At 35.7% G+C, this 21,799-nt stretch overlaps 1 protein-coding gene across 1 annotated transcript in view; it reads right to left on the bottom strand.

Moving 5' to 3' along the window:
• LOC139961409 (muskelin-like) overlaps positions 1-21,799 on the bottom strand; it is a 29,260-nt gene that overhangs the window by 6,333 nt on the left and 1,128 nt on the right. The window contains exons 2-14 of the mRNA XM_071960551.1: positions 20,701-20,850; positions 20,181-20,250; positions 18,985-19,127; positions 18,467-18,555; positions 13,772-13,881; positions 11,658-11,795; positions 9,967-10,156; positions 9,047-9,159; positions 8,380-8,493; positions 7,640-7,797; positions 6,308-6,482; positions 5,039-5,168; positions 3,793-3,860 (exon numbers count right to left, since the gene is read on the bottom strand). Coding sequence (XP_071816652.1) covers positions 3,793-3,860; positions 5,039-5,168; positions 6,308-6,482; positions 7,640-7,797; positions 8,380-8,493; positions 9,047-9,159; positions 9,967-10,156; positions 11,658-11,795; positions 13,772-13,881; positions 18,467-18,555; positions 18,985-19,127; positions 20,181-20,250; positions 20,701-20,831 — 1,629 coding nt within the window. The 5' untranslated portion in view covers positions 20,832-20,850. The remainder of the gene's footprint in view (positions 1-3,792; positions 3,861-5,038; positions 5,169-6,307; positions 6,483-7,639; positions 7,798-8,379; positions 8,494-9,046; positions 9,160-9,966; positions 10,157-11,657; positions 11,796-13,771; positions 13,882-18,466; positions 18,556-18,984; positions 19,128-20,180; positions 20,251-20,700; positions 20,851-21,799) is intronic.

Genomic DNA, 21,799 nt, shown 5'->3' with positions numbered 1-21,799 from the left:
TATACCAACAGATATACCAACAGACAGACCAACAGATATACCAACAGATAGATCAACAGATAGACCAACAGATATACCAACAGATAGACCAACAGATATACCAACAGATATACCAACAGATAGACCAACAGATAGACCAACAGATAGACCAACAGATATACCAACAGATAGACCAACAGATAGACCAACAGATATACCAACAGATATACCAACAGATAGACCAACAGATATACCAACAGATAGACCAACAGATATACCAACAGATAGATCAACAGATAGACCAACAGATATACCAACAGATATACCAACAGATATACCAACAGATAGATCAACAGATATACCAACAGATATACCAACAGATATACCAACAGATAGACCAACAGATATACCAACAGATAGATCAACAGATAGACCAACAGATAAACCAACAGATATACCAACAGATATACCAACAGATATACCAACAGATATACCAACAGATAGACCAACAGATATACCAACAGATATACCAACAGATAGACCAACAGATATACCAACAGATAGATCAACAGATAGACCAACAGATATACCAACAGATAGACCAACAGATAGACCAACAGATATACCAACAGATATACCAACAGATAGACCAACAGATATACCAACAGATATACCAACAGATAGACCAACAGATATACCAACAGATATACCAACAGATATACCAACAGATAGACCAACAGATATACCAACAGATATACCAACAGATAGACCAACAGATATACCAACAGATAGATCAACAGATATACCAACAGATATACCAACAGATAGACCAACAGATAGACCAACAGATATACCAACAGATAGACCAACAGATATACCAACAGATAGACCAACAGATATACCAACAGATAGATCAACAGATAGACCAACAGATATACCAACAGATATACCAACCGATAGACCAACAGATATACCAACAGATATACCAACAGATAGATCAACAGATAGACCAACAGATATACCAACAGATAGATCAACAGATATACCAACAGATATACCAACAGATATACCAACAGATATACCAACAGATATACCAACAGATAGACCAACAGATATACCAACAGATAGACCAACAGATATACCAACAGATAGATCAACAGATAGACCAACAGATAGACCAACAGATAGACCAACAGATAGATCAACAGATATACCAACAGATATACCAACAGATAGACCAACAGATAGACCAACAGATATACCAACAGATATACCAACAGATATACCAACAGATAGACCAACAGATATACCAACAGATAGATCAACAGATATACCAACAGATAGACCAACAGATAGATCAACAGATAGACCAACAGATATACCAACAGATATACCAACAGATAGACCAACAGATAGACCAACAGATATACCAACAGATAGACCAACAGATATACCAACAGATAGACCAACAGATATACCAACAGATAGACCAACAGATATACCAACAGATAGATCAACAGATATACCAACAGATATACCAACAGATAGACCAACAGATATACCAACAGATAGATCAACAGATATACCAACAGATATACCAACAGATAGACCAACAGATATACCAACAGATATACCAACAGATATACCAACAGATATACCAACAGATAGACCAACAGATATACCAACAGATATACCAACAGATATACCAACAGATATACCAACAGATATACCAACAGATATACCAACAGATATACCAACAGATATACCAACAGATATACCAACAGATATACCAACAGATAGACCAACAGATATACCAACAGATATACCAACAGATATACCAACAGATATACCAACAGATATACCAACAGATAGACCAACAGATAGACCAACAGATAGACCAACAGATATACCAACAGATAGACCAACAGATATACCAACAGATAGACCAACAGATAGACCAACAGATATACCAACAGATATACCAACAGATAGACCAACAGATATACCAACGGATATATTCCACATATACCAACACATATACCAACAAGGCCAGAGAATGTGTAACAGTTGTATGAACTGGCTGTAGCATTTGAAAAGGGGACACTTTTGACTAAACATTCCAACCTCAAATGGGTACAGTATGTTTGAGAAAACTTAAAGGAGAAACGACCCCAAAGATCATATTTACTCATAGTGAGTCTTCAACCTTGTGTTTAAAGGAGCTTTAAACTTTGATATCCCCCAAATGGAACAAGATTTTTCTCTCAACTGTTTGGGGATTGTGTTTATAACTTTTATCTCAATCACATAGACCAATAATGGTGGTATGTTTTATTTATGTCTCCTTTCAACCTTTGATATTTCCCAAAAGGAACCAAATTTTTCTTTAACTGATTTTGAAGATAGTGGCTTATAACAGTTATCTATATTACTTTAAAGACTAAATGAAAGGATTTTGTATACACAGTATCTTGCAAACAAAATTTAAAAGAAAATTGAAGTAAAACAAAAGGGGCAAAAAATTTAATGCTTTTTGAAACAACCCCCTCCTTTTATGTTTTGAACTTTCATATCTATGCACACATATGCCATAACAGTATCGTAAACACCCAAATGAACTGCACAAAAAGTGTGTTTCCTTTGCTAACAATGACATTTTCAAATGTTATTAATGTGGAGACAGCTGACCTCTATACATAGCTGCTACCGTGGCAACAGCTCAGGTCGGTTTGGAGAATCGGCAAATGATGTAAACAGAATTAAATTTCACACACATCTACATCCCGATTAAACTATTGCATACACAGCACAACGAGATAGTTTCAATAAATGTAAATATTTCCTGAGTGGCTGCTCTCACTTCTAATTTCGATATTTATTACTTCTGTCTGGATACAAACCATCCAACTGACTTTTAATCATTATTATGACTATACATAAAATCCATTCTGATTTAAATAACCTTTGCTTGAAATAATTGACCATCATTTGTCCAGATCCAACAAACTGTTGTACTAAATGTCTGCCATAATACTCCAGTGTTATTTGCCATGGTAATGGTCTGTGCATAGTTGCATACAAGTATGATATTTATATTATATTCACATAATACACTAAGTCCGTACAGTACTTTGGCATTCACTCAACTGCATGTTTGTGTCATCCTGTTGCTTTACATCTGTGTAAATAATTTCATAATTATGGATTTTTTGTTTACATTTTTTTTATACATAAGACCTTTTACCTGGGATCAGAAAAGTTTAAACATATCAAAGTTCAGTGTGTGTAATCTAGGTTTTACTTATTATGATTCAGGTAATGTTATTCTTCTTGCTCATAAAGTCGTCGCACGCATATTTACATTGCTGTAATGAGCCATTGATACTACTAATTACCTACAGATAGTTAATTAATTCCCCAAAATAACATCAGTTAGCAGAGGAGGGAACTTGCACAGTCACTTGTCAAGTAATATACAATATTCAATACTTAATGATTAACACTCATTAGCGCTATGATTAACGCTACAACAACACTATGATTAACGGTTTAACAACAGTATGATTAACCCTATAACAAAAAAAACCTATGATTAACCCTATATAAACAACCCTATGATTAACCCTATAACAACCCTATGATTAACCCTATAACAACCCTATGATTAACCCTATAGAAACCCTATAACAACCTTATGATTAACCCTATAAAAACAACCCTATGATTAACCCTATAACAACCCTATGATTAACCCTATAAAAACCTAACTTCCTTTCAAATTTCCAGCAAAGAACAGTTAAAGTTTTGACTCACAGATAAGACGTGAATTTCATTCAACTCTGGATCAATGGTTGCCCTCTGAGTAGAGCCTAAGCATGGAGCTGTGAAAGAATGACAAAACACGGCCCTCATATCATCTCTGAAGTGTATAAGCATGAGAACAAACTTCAAATTATCACCTCCCAATCTCTCTCAATCCAAGTCTTTTACAATTTACGGGAGAAAAAGTAAGAACAAATAAATTGTAAGATTACATGATAACATTCTTCAGCACCATTAATTACCAAATAACATGATATCATAGATGTTCCCTTCTTTCATATTCACTCATTACCTAATAAAATCCATACACTGGTCATTTGTTTTAAACCTTTCCTTAGATCCACACAAACTTCCTGTTTGTCCAAAAGATTCCTTACTAGTGAAAGTGAAATAAAGAAGTGCAATAGCAAACAACAAAAGGTGTTTTATTACTACCTAAGTACTTATAGGTATTCCATAGGATATCGATTTAATTAATTTATGATTAATTTTGCTTATTATTATCATTATATATTAATATAGAAGCAATTATGGGAACAAAAGCTGTTGTCACCCATGACTTCATTGTGTGAAGAAGGGTAAATGTTCTGTCAGAAACAAATTGCTACATTTAGAGAAAAACTATGGCAGCAGCCCTCAACAAGACCCATAAAACCTCCCCCTCCCAATGGCCTGAAAGAAGTCTTAAACTGTTTTATATCTCTTCAGTTCCTGGAAATTTTACATTATCGACATTATCATTCGATTCTAGATGTACAATAAATGATATAAATGTATAAAAGATGAATAAATGTTTTCAAATGAAAATTCCAAAACCTGTAGGGTTAACTGTGTTCTGACAAATCTGTGTCCTGCAAACCACTGAAGAGAACCCATAGCAAGATAGGTATTGTTGTATTATATACTGTTACTGACATTCTCTACTGCAGCACATGAAGACAAACAATGGATCACATTCCTACGCAGCATTTCTACTCTTGCGTGGTTCTCTGTGGTGTATAGTATACACCCCATTTTGGCTGCTGGAATTTTTGAAAGTCTCAACTGCAGAAAGTTTTTTTGATTTTTATACCATTTATCAATACAAAACTCAATGTGTTGTGAGTTTGTTCGGTTTTACTTCGGACTTATCATCGGCTTGATACTTTCTGACTAGCTAGACGGAAAAACTCTGCAACACCCTTAAAGTAAAGGAATTCAGATACAGCTTTCTATTATCTGATCGAAAGGAACTTACCACCGGGATCGTCTTTCTTGAAGCCATCAAGAATGATTTCCACCTCTCCGGTATCAAGGTCGTAAGAAAAGAAATCGCTGAGGCACTCCTTACCACGCTGCCCTCCAAATATGTACAATTTACGATTTCCCTGTGGGTGAGACAGAGACATTAATGTTGGTATAGTAACATGTTTGTAGTACGCTTCTCTAACTACCAGTCTGCTATATTATTAAAGATGATAAAATGGTGAGAAACATCATAGCATGGTTTCTCTGTCTCTCTCTCTCTTTGTCAAGACAAAGAACACCATATGACTATTCAGGGTAATATTAATAATAATAATAATATTTGATTTTTATATAGCGCTTTACACCAGCGATAGGTCTCAAAGTTTTACAGACGTTATATTACCCCTGGTCAATGATAACCTGTCCCAGAGACAATCCCTCCAGTCGGCAGCAGTTATATACTGCGCCCAATGACAAGCTACCTCACAGGTACCCATTTAACCCCTGGGTGGAGAGAGGCAAGTGAGATAAAGCATCTTGCCCAAGGACACAACGTAATGAACTAGGAATGAATCGAACTGACGATCCTTGGATCACGAGTCCGACGCCTCAGCAAATTGGCCACTATGCTCTCATATTATATTACTATTGTCATATGGATAAAGCATAGTGTAATATCTCTGATTTCTCTTGAAAGGCACTAGGTTTTCTGGAATGGGACCAGAGATACAGTACTCATAATCTCTGATAAGTCTTGCCCTGCATTATTATATAATCAAACACCTTTTAAAAATCAAAAATCCCCCCAAGAAACACAATTTTGTTAGCAATCTACCAAAGAGGAAAACTAATCTCAAGACTAGAAGATCTAATCTGGTAATAAACTTGGTTTTATTGTTTCATCCACAGAATAATTTATCGACTTTAGCCTTGTACATACAAGACGGAACTGCTAAACAATTGCAAATACGTACAGCGGTTCTTGGCACACAAAACTAGCATTTATAATTATCCAAATGAAGAAAACTGAAAATTGTTATGCAAAACATAAACCCATGTTATTCTCTGGAATGCGAACACATTCTAGCAAAAGTAGCATTTTCCTGTCGTTTACTGTCGGATGTTTCTAAAATACTTTCGTTCGAGAAATACTAGAGCAAAGAAGTCAGTCAAATCTTAAAAATGTTCTGATCATGACGATCACACTCACACGTTACACATGCACCTTGACTTATCTGCTCATCAAACCAAAAATGAACAAAAAACACAAACAACTTACTGGATGGAATAGCATAGAATGTCCGATCCTTGCTTTGAGGGACTGCTGACCATTGGCAGTTGCCTCGATGTCCGGCCTGAGCAAGGTCCAAGTATTGGTAGGGATGTGATAACTGTAAAGGCCACTGAACGAGCCTTCCGTGGGCCTTTCGTCCGTCAGCGAATCTGATGGACCACTAAAGTAAATGGACAGACATTATTAAGATACAGGAATTTTAGTGAGTAAAGACTTGGTAACCAGCCCTCGCAGCCCTCGATACTCATTTATGAACAATTAAGATACAGGAAGTTTTAGTGAGTAGTAATGACTTGGTTACAAGCCCTCGCAGACCCAAATTCTCAAATATAATGGAGCAGGGAGAATGCAAGCTGAGAGTCTCCAAAAAGCCAGAATTTGAGACTAACATGAATACATTTTTGTCAATTTCTTTTCTGAGAAATTGTCAAAAAGAATAGGCTTGTACATGAAGCCTATATTCAGGTTCAGTTTATTCCAGTATTAATTTCAAACAATTTATAAAATATAGGAAACCTAGGAGTAAAAATTATGAAATGAAATAAATGCAATAAAAATTTAAGAAGTTGAGGTCAGAGTGAAACAATTTTAGGAGAACATCAAATAAGCAATTGTTGAATGAGTAGAAAGATTATAACAAACGGCTCTAATACTCCAAATTGGATAATAAAAAAATTGTTTAGTATTCTCAAAAAGGTCTGATATTTCTTGCATGGCACTTTATGTGATCGCAGAGAATAGTTAGCTTTGAATGAAAGGGATGGCTACTGCAATTACAATTAATATTTGCAACTCTTTTAAAATCTGTTTGTGCTGTTTCATTGACTTTATTTTAAAGGTTATGATTATAAAAGTGGAATATTTTTGGCACCATCTCTGAGACAACTACTTTACACTGTTTCTATTCTTAACATGTAGGGAAACATGATACCATACTGGAACATCATCACAGATAGATTATTATATCTACAATAGTTTGAAGCCTTCACGTATCAATCCTAACGGGATCCTTGATATAATTTATCGTCCAATGCCATCTCAATATTCCCTGTTCTCTAATTCACCATCTTCTACACGTCTGTTACCTTTACAAAATTTGTTTTTTAATTCATGTGGTTTTAACTCTGCCAGTCTGCCTCTGAGATAGATCCTGCCAGGATCAAAGGTCAAGAAAAGCTTCAATACAACACACTTAATATCATCCTTTTGCTTTGTTGCTTAATATTAGAGTCACATAAATTAAGAAAGACATAATATGAAGGTAATATTGTAAAGCATAACCACAATATTGCAAAAAAAGTAAACTGTGGCTTTTACCTGAAGAGAATTCTTCCGCCAAAAACGTAAATAACTGAGTTGACAGGGTCCATGCACATCTGATGGTCAAAGATGAGCCTAGGTCCACCGTAGGAAGCAGTATCGTCGCATATTAACGTCCACTTGTTAGCTTCGATGTCATAGACGTAAAAGTCACTCTGTATCAAAGAGAGTGTTAACGGATAGGTAATAAACACTACACTTTTGAGGTATAATTTCTGTTTTTTCTTGTAATCTATGTTTCTATGAACATAACCTCTCACACAAACGGTGAATCTGCATAGTAATGTTGTGCAGCAATTTTTGGCTTAGATAAATGATAGCCTTTTTTTGACACCAAAAAACCAAAGCAAAAATTGTAGAAAACCCAAGGGTTGCAGACACGACCCCTTGCAAATACGACCCCTTGCAACCAACAAACATGTCTGTTCAAAAGGCAAATTAAAGCAGTGGTTCACACCCAAATTTAACTGCTGAACCAAGAACAATGTTATGTTAAGGAAATTAGATATTCCCTCATGCTAAAGTAAGACCTGTACTAAGTTAGTCATTAGCCTGATCACATGATGATGATGATGATGATGATAAAGACATCTGTCAACATTCTTCTAAGGATAGTACTAATGAAAGTTAACCCAATAAATGTCAGTTAATAGAAATAGCAAACTTTGCTATAACTATATCGACAGATTCAGGGAAAAAGAGAATGACATTACATTATCGTATCTATTTATACAAACCTTTAATGGTATCAATTTCCTCATATTTGAATCCATGTATCTACCTAACGTGTAGATTTGTTTCTTGTTGGTATCAATGCATAGTTTAAAACAAGACCTTGGGCTAGGTCCATCCTATGGAACAAAAATAATAAACAAAACTGAATTCAGCTGAATAACAATATATCATGATCACAGAAGACGATGACAAAGAGTTTAACTATTCCAGAGGAGGGGTTAAAGTTTCTGATGCAAAGGAACTATACCCAAAAATTGTCAAAATTTGACATTTATTTCCATACATCTGAATGAAGGAATAAATTAGTCATCACTGGCCACCCATACAATGACTTTAATTTTAATTTTCTTCAAAAACTGCAAAGCCATTGTATTTGAAATATTACCTTGAAGTTGAATACCTTTTATTATGATTTTTTACATAAAATAAAACTGTTAGCAAACTGCTTATCCACTAGAGAGCCTGTGTAGGAGAATGTGTAAAAGTAAGTTGGCCTGACGTTTCAATCCTAGCAGGATCTTCTTCAAAGGCTAATTATGATTTTCTCATGTCATAGTAAAATCTTGGCACAAACCTACCTCACTGAGATTTAAATGTGATAACTGTACCAATAATCAATAATTTATGAGATGCTTTAGTCAAAATACTTGACCTGGTTGATAATTTTACCTCCTTGGAAGAATCTGCAGATATACAGTTCCATCTATTCGAGTTAATGTCATAGGACCAGAAATCTCCTAAATCACTCTTGCCGTCCCAGCCTCCAAGAAGATAAAGCATTTCTGAAGAGTGGTTTAAAAAAATGCAATCATATCAAAATGATGAAAAAGTAAAGCCCTGTTTAACATTTTTGTTTTTTAACATTCCCAACAAATTTAACTATCTATCAGATAACAGAGTAGAGAAATATCAATATCATTTGAAACAGCCATGACGTTATTTGTTATAAATTGAATGTTTTACTGTACTATGCTACATTATACTGTATATGCGATACGGCACTATACTATACTGCACTTTACTATGCTATGTTATACTATATCATACAATGCTATGATAAACTGCACGATACTATACAAAACAATGCTATGCTGCACTATACTATACTGTACTATATTATACTATACCATACAATGCTATGATATACTGAAATATACTAAACTATACCATACAATGCTATGCTTCACTATACAATGCTGTATTGCACTATACTAATTTATACTATACCATACAAAGCTACTGTATGATATGATAAACTGCACTATACTATACAATGCTACACTATACAATGTTATATTGCACTATAATATACTGTACTATATTATACTTTACCATACAATGCTATGATAAACTGCAAGATACTATACTATGCAATGCTATACTATACTGCACTATACGATACAATACTATGCTGTAAATACTATACATTTACTATGCTATGCTATGCAATGCTGTACTGTTTGTTACTATACTGTACTATAATAATCTGCATTGTATTTTTGCTGATCTATATCTGTGGATCTCTAAGTTATTTAGATTACATCATCCAAACATTACAGCCAGCTACCTATTTACACTGTGAGACTTACCTGCATCAGGATCAATACACATTTGATGTCCGCCTCTCATCCCTGGTCTTGTGTCATCATCTCCTATAGATGGCGACACCTGAGTCCACTCTGCTTGGTAAGTCTGACGGCTGATGAAGCTGGTGAACAGTTTATCTTTCATGGTTCCCTCCAGAATTCTCTCGCACGACCTGTAGTCACCCTCACAGACCTTAAACACAATGAACAACATGATTGTCAACCTAAAGTCTTTTCTTCATTAAGGATAGAACAGGATTCCAAACCAGTGATGTGCGCAACTGGTTTGAATCCTTTTCTAGCAAACAAGATCCATTGCCCCTTTTCACATTTGTAATTATCATTTTCGAGTTAGTTATCCATTCATTTGTTCATTTACTCATTTACTTATATCCTATTGCTTTGTGGGATATATTCGAAACACATGTGGAATTTTAAAATGTTGGTTGGCATATACAGTAATCTGGTGGAGACTAGTCCTGTGATACATGTGTTAACCTTTAATTTGATATACATTTATTAGCATGATAAATAACAATAACAGTACATTTCATATTAAAGTTTTATAACAAAGTTGGTTACATTTTATTAGGTTAACTATTTGGTACCAAGCTTAACCTTCAAGACGGTTCCTTGTATGTCCGATGGCTAGGACTAGATACATCTGCTGTGCCTCGTCATGTTATGAAATTAAAATCACATTACTGAGCTGTTAACATCTGTTGTGACACTGGTACAGAACATGGTATTAAAACCCATCAATTGTGTGTTTATGAAAAGAGCTCTAGCCTACAATAAGAAACCTGCAGTCCCACTGACAGTACCAGGGGTTTGAAGTCGGGCTGAAGGGGCCATCTCAGGGGGAGAGGGCCAAGATGGAAGGGGTCTTAGGGGGGTAAACCTTTTGTGATTGAGAGTGATTATTCATGACATCTTTGAACGTAGATGAATCTGCTTCTATCTCCTTCCAGAACCTTGTTAAGTCTACAATGGCTTCTTTCTTAATTTTCTCAAAACAGGTACCCCTTCTTTAATAATCAAAACAGGTACCCCATCTTTAATAACAGTTGCCTCAGCAGATACAACAGAATGGGGACTGCATCGCTAAACACAATTGTAGGTGCCTTCTTTCCTTTGTTCTTTTCTATTATCATTTCATTTTTTGGGAACGGTCAGGTCGGTGGCCAAAAGCCATTGTTCATGTTACTGTATTTGAGTGAAGAGAGACAACAACCAGGTGGATTAAGGTGTTTTCTTTTTGATCAAAACTCCACACCTAGGAACTAACCTTATCAGTTGAACAGAATTTGCATAGAGAGGCTATGCTTTGAAAAATTGAATTACATGAGCCATAAAAAATCGAAACTTCATAACTCAATGTAACGCCAAGGAGAAAGAAATGAAGGCTATCAGCTATAATCAACCCACTCACCTACAAACGCCCCTGCCCCACCCACCTACACACACCCCCTGTCCACACCCACCTACACACACCCCTGCCCCACCCACCTACACACCCCCTTCCCCCACCCACCTACGCACCCCCTGGCCCCACCTCTCAAACCAAAAGATCTTGGTTTTACAGTTCGACTAGACCGTGAATATGAATCAGTAATAATGTACCGACTGCATAACTTCCAACTCTGAGTGAATATTGGTACCCAGGGCTCTGAATAATCTACTCTAGCACTCACAATTTTTTGATGAAGTGTTGTCAAGAGCGGATCTTCGAGAACAACATCTGTAGATTGCTGAAGTATTTCAAAGGCCTCTGGGTAGTTGTGCTGTCTGAAGTGTTTTAGACATAACCTCGCCACTTCCCTCTCACGATACTGAAATGAAAGCAAGGAGATAGAGATAAGTAGTGAGATTACCATAGCTGACATATATGATCGGTTGTGAAGGTACAAACTAGACAGACTTTTAGTGAGTACAACACTATGATGATGAGTACAATGTATGAGAACAAAGCTATCATAGATGCATTCACACAGTCTTGTAGTGAGTACAAGAAGAGATATGAGTAGCTTACTAAAGCCAACACATTGGTTCTGAAGACATCATAGAGGCAGTGAGTACAAACTATGAGTACCAGTACAATGTCCCAAGTACTCACGGAGTCCACAAATATGAACAATTTGATTTCACTTTGTCTGAGTACCTCGCAAATAGGATCACAAAACTGTGTGTATCAGTATTAAAGAATACAGACAAACATCTCTGAGTGCAAGTAAGTATGTGTACAAAACCATCAGAATGAGTACAAGACTGTACTATCTCAACTACAGTCAGTTTACGTACCTAGAATAATACCTGTATGAGGATGCCTCTTTGAATGCCTATAAGGATTAATAATCTTAAAAGCTTTAAAATACACCCCCAACCCCCCTCCCCCTCCCGGACCCCTCCCCAACCCTACTCCACCTCTTTCAAAATGTGAATCTTGGGACTCAGTTGCTCCTGTTTGAAATAAAACCTTTGTATTAACCTCTAAAATATAAATCTTAAAAGACTGATCAATCTTGGCAACCTACTGGTGGCTAATGAAGGTTGTGGGTAGGGGTGGTGGATGTAGGGTGTGGGGTAGGTGTGGTGGATAAATGGTGTGGGGTAGGGGACTATGTGAGATTTCTCCCCTTTGAGAAATTTTCATATGGCTAATAGTGCTTAGTTATAAAATAGTGTTCTATTTTTGCAATGTTTAGCTCATTTTGAGAACTGTTGAAGATTTCCCCACCCTTTCTTCTATTGGCCCATCCTTTTTTTTTTCAAAACTTTTTTGGCAGCCTTCCATATTTCTTTCGGTGACCCTAAAAAGGGTAGCAACCACTGTTTTGAATACCAGGGGTTTCAACAATAACAGGAAGTTGAACATTGACGGCGAAGTACTTGTTTTACTTTCGACTATTACGTGACTAGGATGGCAACCTATTAAACCTAACTGTCTTACCGTAACCAGAAACAGAAGTGAATGGCAATGTAAATGTTTATGACTAATCATTTACCGAACTGAAAGGTGTTATTACATGGATGGTCACAGTTTCTGAGAAGCATATTTCATGACAAAGAGTAGCTTGGAAATCTAATTTACTTGAACCTAAACCTGTAAGAAACAAATCTGTAATTTAACAAGTTAATATTTCAATTTACTACACAATCCACTGATCACTATGTCTTTCATATTCTTTGTATGTTTTGATTTAATATTAAAAGTTATCACCATCTCTGACACAAACATTAAATAAATAAAAAATAAATAAAAAAAATTTTAAAAAGTTTTTAAGGTTGCCAGATTTTAACAGGTCTAGCAACTAATACTCTTTCTCAATGTTTACTTGTGACAAGATAATTATTTGAAAATTAAAATGTAACACAGGTTGAATTGAGATTGAATTATTTAGTGTTTGTTGAGAGTTTTGCACCTTTGAGACCAAAACATGAGAAGTTTTGTCTCGAGTTGACAAAGGCTACCTCTAAATTTTAGCTAGATATATGGCTATGTCAGATTTCAGACCAAAGAAACAAGTTTCTCAAGTAATGTTAACGATGAATCAATGATTATAGGCATCTCCATGTTGGTATAAATCCCAGTGCTGCCTCTTTATACCAAACTACGCTATTTCAATGAGAAGAATCATGCTTTTCTAGCTTGACTGTCCGTGTGAACCAAACTGCGGGGACCGAGCAGGAATGCGCTACCTTTGAAAAGTGAAGTTCTTCTCTCTGGCACACATAGAAAATTACTTGTAAACCCTGCTATACCAGACTACAGCTAATGCAAAATCTCACTTGCAAAATGCACACACACCTTATTGTAATGCCTGAGGCAATGTTGGACAGCTCCATCTTCTTGAATGCCTTGTAATTTAACATACCATATGCTAAAGTTGTAACTTGTACCGTAAGTCAGGATTGGAACTGAAATGAAATGAAAGAAAGTAACAAAGGATAAGAACTCTATTAACATTTGGTGGCTTTGACATAATTTAAGGCTACGGCGAGGAATTTCAGCTCGACTGTAAAATATTTCAGTTCGTAGAGACACGACATGAAGGGAAATTTCAATCACATTTTATTTCAAATCAATCAACCAAAACAAGTAAAATATGAGATATGAGTAATTAATAATAACACTGTTATTCTTAGGAGTGTGAACATCAATATGGTGAGAAAGCAATATGAAACTATGTACACTACATACAAGGAAACACAATAGTATAGAAACTAGCATTGCGGACACTTCTATGAATCGATATTCCTCGCATTTCAGAGAATACAATGTCAAGTTGGTTTGACCATCTGTAACAATTTTTGTTATATTTCACCAAATATTTCCAGTTCATTTTCTGACAAATTAGTATTTCTGGGGAAAAGGATTCAAATAAGTATCGTACTTCTGTTTGCTCCATTTCCACGCACAAACTTTTTAGTCTCAGCTAAAAACATACTTGTTTAAGATGATTTAAATCAACTTTTTGTTAATGCGCTCTTTTGTGTGGATTAGCGCTTTATAAATATTCCTATAAATATTATTATTATTATTATTATTATTATTTGATATGTATAATTTAAACTATTTTTTTCACTTGACTTATTGTTTACTTTCAAATGTGTTGCTTAGTATAATTTATGCTGGAAATAAATCATTCATTCATTCATTCATTCATTCAATGTCAAGGTGTCTCGACCATTTGTAATATTTGTTATTCCCTGGTATTTCTTGATAGTTGAGATATTCATGCAGGGTACAAGAAACTTGGTCAGCAACCCAGATGCTGCCAACATGGTTGTGCACCCATAACTTATGGAAGCCTAAAATGTTTGACTATGCTATGGATCATGCGGTGTTTAACACCAGGCTTACCATGTACAGTACAGTAAATGTTTGGGTGGCAGTGTCTCTTAACTGAAAATTAATGTAGATTACACTGTACCATATATACTGAGTTGATGCAGTGTACTTTGATTTCCTCCAAACCCCTTTCCCTTTACTTCTCTCTACTGTACATACAGAATCTATGTTAACCTAAGTTACACAATAGTCACAAACTTCAACCCACAAGTTGCAAATTTTACTCTCAGCAAAAGTAGAGCCATGTGTATGACCCATTGCACAAATATTTGGTCATCTAGCTCTTGTTCAATCTCACTTCCCACTTTCTCCACTCTCTCCATCCCCTGCTTCCACCCAACGCCCACCCCCCCCCCTCAACAACATGTGGTTCACAGTCTAAAGAGTACACATTTAAGCATTGAAATAGAAAAGTGACATTGACAAGAAGATGCTAACTTTCTAAGAATACAACAATTTTTTGTTAACAAAACAATCATGTGCACCATCTCAGTGTTCAACGCAGAATTAGACTGAGTATGCAAAAACACAACGAGTACTTAGAAACTAAAACTAAATCTGACATCCTTTGCTGAACAAACAGAGAAAGCACTTCTGCATAAAACTAAACCCCGCCTGATTGATTTTGAAGAGGTTTACACTTTTCTCTGCTACAACTTGACCCAACTTGAACAAAAGTTGAAACAGGAAGTGGACAATATTCACTACAAAACCATTGCCGGGATATAGTAGTTCCCAGCACCTTTTGGGTAGTTTTCGATCAAATAAATAGACAGTATATATAATCATAACTTATGTTTTCAATAATGGTTTCCAAGTTGAGAATTATTGCACTCTTTCCAGTGCTTATGGCTTTATGATGATTTTAAAACAACGTAAGAGGGTGATACCAAAACCAACGCTTATACAAACATTTGTGAACTTTTACTGCTACTCCATTAAGCACTAACTGTAATAAGAGTCCCAAAAAAATTCCCCATTGATTATTTAGCAGTTGGTTAATTGCACAATTCTTTTTGACTGTTGAAATATCCCAGCTTGTAAGAAAAACTGCATTGATCAGCAATATTCATTACAGGGAGATTGATGCACTGTGGGACGAGCTGATGAAAGGTTGAAAAACACTTCATTGGAAAATGACAGTGTCAAAATGACTCAACAGGAACAGTGTACTACAAAACATTGCAAGATAAATGATGCAATAGATGCAATCACTAATGATACATTTTGAAATAAATGAAGGGAATATTTAATTTGTTCAATATTGCATAGCTATGCATAATGGGGATAATTGCTACACAAATGTTGTATATACTGTAATTTGTTTGCACCATACTGTTCCATTCACAGTTACGTATGAAAAACAGACTTGATGCACCTCAAGACTGCTATAAACCAGAAAGCCTGACGGCTTTGCAAGATTCCTTGCCATGTAAATTTGCTCAAAATTCCACTAAACTAACCGACTTATATAGAGCAGGTGAGTAAAATTTATCCAAGATTTATAAAGTGAGAACCAGACGATCAGAGATTTTCAGCTCTTGTTCGAGGCACTCACATTTGGGTGGGTATCAACCAATTAATTCACCGGGTAAGGATTTTAAATATAGAATTTTTATTTCAAATATAAGAATTGTCTTCCTACTGTATGTGCAATACAGACACATAGCTGTTCTACGTATGAACAAATGGACATTTTCTATTCCAATTTTTGAGAGCTAGCAAATCAGCTTTGCCGCCGAACTCCTCTTTCGTAATTGTTATTAAGGGATGAGAGTTACATGACATTGTTTATTCACTGTGAAATATTTTCACAACCTAAATATTGCCAAAGTCACCTACATGTAGTTTATATATCACAGAGAATAAGGCCAACTTTGAGACCATTTGAGATAACCTGTTGACCCATTGAAGCTCAGAAAAATATGAAAACACTTTGAGTGTGTTAAAAATTAAAATCACTCAACACAAGAGAGTGTCAACTCTATGAAGCAGATTTCATTTCTCGGCTGAATGTATGTATTTGTTGAAGATTATATCAGACCCAATTGCATATTGAGTCCACTCACAAACTAAACTGAACTGAAGTTGACCAAAGTATGTTCACCAAAAGCAAATTATAGCATCAGCAAACTCACAGACTAATTGTTACCTTTAACTTTGGAATGATCCTGTTAACAAGGATTTCAGATTTTAATGCCTGATGACCTCCAGTGACCTTTGACCTATTTAGAAAACACTAGGGTTCTTGTACTTACTAAGGGGGATATCTCTACCACATCTGAACTGCAACCCAAGCAGCACTTTTTGACCTTTGACCTCCATCAATTTCAAAAGGGTTCTTGTCCTCACCAAGCAACACCTACATACCAAGTATGAAGTTCAACAAAGATGTACGTTTTGAAACAAAGCTTTCAGGCGTCAACCCAGGTTGACCTCATATGACCTTCACAGAAAAGAATAGGGTTCTTGTGCTAATAATGCAATGCTTATATTTTAACAGTATCACACATGGCCATCATTGCCATAGACCAGTGTCCAGGGTTGACAAGTCTAAAATTATGGTTCAAAAGGAGACTGCAAAAATCACCAAGTTAACTATTTAACAAACTACTGTATCACAGAAACAGGATCATCACAGGTAGATGCTAGTGTGAAGATACAACTAAGTGCCATACCTATTACATTGACCACACAAATACAACCATGAACAATTAATTCCAATGGAGCCCAAAGGAAAGTGAAACCAGAAACACTCTCACTACTATGTAACAATAATACCATACAGAAAATGAAAATACTCTAACCACACCTTCAAAATGCTACATGTATTGTCCCGCTGATCAACATTTCCAATATATCATTAGTCTAATTTTCTGGCAATTAATTCTTTTAACCACTCTACCAAGGTGTAATTCCCAAGCAATAGTAGAACTCGTACATTAAAAATGTGATGGAGAAGTCCCATTCCATTATATAACTTCAATAAAACATTAAAAACTTCGATAGAGCTGTAGATGTAACGAAAGGACTCCAGGAAAATTGTTCAAAGAAAATTGTTAATTCTGTTAGCCTGAGACAAGATATCATCTCTCACTATTAATGACAGAAAGTGTAGAAATAGTATATAAGGCAAGTTATTCCAGGCGATATTGTGTTGGAAAGATTACCAAACATAAGATGGGACCACCGAGGCGAGGCACATTTAAATGAGTGTTGTATCACAGAAATCTACACAGACAGACAGACAAAAGAACACTGTTGAATCTACAGTGCACTGGACTTGGGAAATATGCAGAAATATAAAAATTGCATAAATATCATTGAAACCATATATAGTGCTCTACTGTAACAGTGTTAATATTGGTTTGGACCTGCAATTTTAAACAAGTTTTTTTGGGAGTTTTTGTTTCATGTTAAGCTAACCTTGGAGATGAATGTTGTTTATTCTACTAAATCTTGTGCCAAACTCAGAAAACCAGTGTTTGTTAAAGGAAGTCAACTCTTTAATTACAACAAGTTTTCAACTTACAGTATGTGATAAATGCAGAATTTCTGCAAAAAGGTTTAACATATTTAGGGCACAATTCACAATCATGACACTCGATGTTGGTAAATATGGTTTATGAAGTAAAACAAAGTGAAACTAACCTATTTTAATGTACAGACAAGGAACTGGACAACCTTCTACCATATATGTCAGGGGAAACTCCTCAGCCTCATGGCTATTTTGTAGTCCACTGCAAAAAAGCAGAAAAAGAAAAAGACAATTGACGAGATAGAAGAATAAAAGCCAATAACATATATGGTAAATACTGTAGTCTACTAAAAAAAGAGGGAAGGGGAAAAAAAGTGTTGAAATGGATGAAATACACATATATATATATATATATGCACATACTATGCACATGTATACTACTTCAGCACTACAGTAAGCATACAGTATTCTTGAGAGAGGGGTGGGGTAAACATAACATTTACTCAAAAGATTCAGAATACACATAATATGCAATGTTCATACTATTTCAGCACTACAGTTAGCATAGAGTACCCTAGAGAGAGGGGTGGGGTAAACATAACATTTACTCCAAAGATTCTGAATTTACCATAACAAATGTAACTATTTGCTTCTACCTCTCAATACAATGCATAAATATTTTTTCACAAACCTGTTCAAGAGATCCACCATCTTACCCTCCGATAAACCTCCTAATATTTGGAATTTCTGAAGGTTGCATACATGTGTCTTCTCATATTTTCCAAATGTGATGCTCTCCACTATTGACAACTTTTCAAGTTTCAATGTGATGTGCTGTGGAATAATAAATGAATGACTGAATATAAAGAACATTGCCACAACAAACTACCACAGACACGAATAGTTGATTCATTTGATTGGATTGTCATCTGCATATCACCAATAGCAACCTAGATGTATTCAAATTATCATTACTAGAGACACTTGGACGACATGAATCAACTCATGAACTCACGTTATGTTTAAAATTAAGACAACATTACGATAATGCACAAATATATATGTATGGGAATATTTCAAGAAAGGTATATTACTCTCAAGATATAGTTAGTTGACATGAGCACTGAAATTTTTTAAGGTCATGGTAATGTATTCCATACACATTATTTACTCATGTAAATTGCGTTCTATTTTAGCGAAGCAAAGCCGTGCTGTGGCCGAGGGCCCGAGTGGATAAAGGCGGTGGCATTTGAAGTATTGGGGCTTAGCAATTGGGAGGTTCGTGGTTCGACCACTGATTGGGTCATAGTAAAGTGGGGTTGAATCCAAGACCAATCTACAGTTTTCCCATTTGAAATGACGTTCTCAATTGAAAAGATTCTAAATTCGAGATAAAATGTTGCATTGGAAGCCACCCGACGTGAAACTTGTAATCCATAAGCCCTTGCAGGCTTCTCCCACATTCGTGGTTGCTTAGTCATCGTAAAGATAACTGCCTGATTAGTATTATAATAATTTGATGAACCTTGTAACACCTCAGCAAGTATTGTTTCTTTTTCAGCATAATGTGCACTGTAACACTCTCATGACAATCGAAACAACATAACGTGATAATATTCTGCCGCACTATTCTTTTGCAAGATAAAATTTTGACAAACTAAAGGAATATTGTTTATCTTATAACGACCTATCCTTTCGATTGCATCATAATTTCAGTGTTCATAATGCAATGAAGGAAGCAAAATCTCCACCATTGAAGTGTTCAACTCTTGTAATGGTACTCTGATTACACGGAAAAACTTCATCAAGGTGCCTTAATCACAATCACATTAAATGACTTGGGAAATTTGTCACTGTTACAAGTGTAACAAAAGCACAAACTTCTACCTGAGGAGGCCAGTTACTCTCTGACGTCCATCTGGAAGCCTGGTCATTGGGTTTGTCTACAAGAATATTCCTGCAATAACAAAGAAAAAGGAAGTGCCTTTGCTGAAGCAATACCTGTACATTTAGCACAAAGCAAATCATTGCTTTTGATAAGTTTCATTAATTTGAACAAATATGCATCTACACAAGCCATCCTACAGGTGGTGTTATGCACTACCTAAGAACATAATCAGTTGATATTACAGGCAGTCTGTCATTTGATTTCCATATTTAAATTTTGGTTTCAAGACAGGTCCACTCTTTACACCATGACTGTTTTCAAATCTACTGAAGGTAAACTACAAGTAACTATTCTTTCTGATTCCTACAAGAACCAAACCCAGTAACATGCAGTGTTTTTGTTATGAGTAGCAAGAAGAACTGTTCTTGGTCTGAACATTATGTCAACCATAGACACTGTGCACATCCACTGTAAGCAAAATGATTTGCTTGATAATAACATTTGACAAGTCTTACTCACTCAGGAACATAATTAGCTGAAAAACTTGAACATTTATGAATGGTATACTGCAACTTCTCAGAGTTTCCCAAGGAGGGAATGCTCGTTGTTGGACAGTTACTACCTGGCATAGATGTTGAAAACTCTGCCATGCTACATAGTAGCTTCAACCTGAAAATAAAAGAATGAAAATGAGAACAATTTAGTGCCAGCAAACTTTAGAACAATTGGAAATTGTGTTAACAATCTCAGTGTTTACTTCTCAGTGTTTTATGAAAGTTTTATAAACCAGACAACCAGGTCACAACAAATACACTCCCCAACTTGCCAGTAGCAAGTAGAACTTAAGCTTTGGTAAATAGAAAATTCACTATGCTCAAAATTTTGGCAAATGAATTATGGGCTAACTAGTCAAACGTCAGTAATACAGAAATATCATTTTTTAACGTGCATTACAAAGCAACATGTTTACGCCTAACCTAAGTTAAAAAGTGTTGATGTTGTACTGCAGATTTGCACTTCACTGCAGTCAGTACTGTGTAGGTATCGAGAAGTTAAACATAGCGTCAATAGTGGCGGCTAAATTTTGCATTTTGGCATGTAGAATTTAAGAGTGTGGGTGAGTAACCACATTCTGTGTACGCCCAACCTGATTTGCATCAGTGATACAGGGGCTTAGCCTAGTTCAGCCTTCACATGATAAAGAAGTGTGTTTGATTATAGTAAAGGCTTCATAATTGACGCACCCCCGTAATTGACGCACCTTCAATTATTACTAGCAACGATACAGCAGGCCACCTAAACTTTTTGCAGTCAAGCAGAATGACATATTTCATGAGTTTGAATACATTTCAGCTATTTGCTTACCAAATTGTGGTATTTTTTTCGCTATTAACACCCTCCCACCAGTTTTGCACATTTTTTGGTCATTTGGAAATCTTACTTCCTAAAAATAACCAACATTACCTCAATATGATAACACTGCTCTCTGGAACCTGACCAGTCTGAGCTTAGAGGCTCAGAGCATAGCAAACAGCATCTAAAGTCAATGGATGTATACTAAGGCCTACACTACAGTTAGTTCTAGGCCTACAACGAATGTGTCAATTTAGGGGTATGA

This window comes from Apostichopus japonicus, chromosome 20, assembly GCF_037975245.1.
Source record: "Apostichopus japonicus isolate 1M-3 chromosome 20, ASM3797524v1, whole genome shotgun sequence".
Taxonomy (NCBI): Eukaryota; Metazoa; Echinodermata; class Holothuroidea; order Aspidochirotida; family Stichopodidae; genus Apostichopus; species Apostichopus japonicus.
The sequence above is the reverse complement of the archived record's forward strand: the minus strand, read 5'-3'. Positions and strand labels throughout refer to the sequence as shown.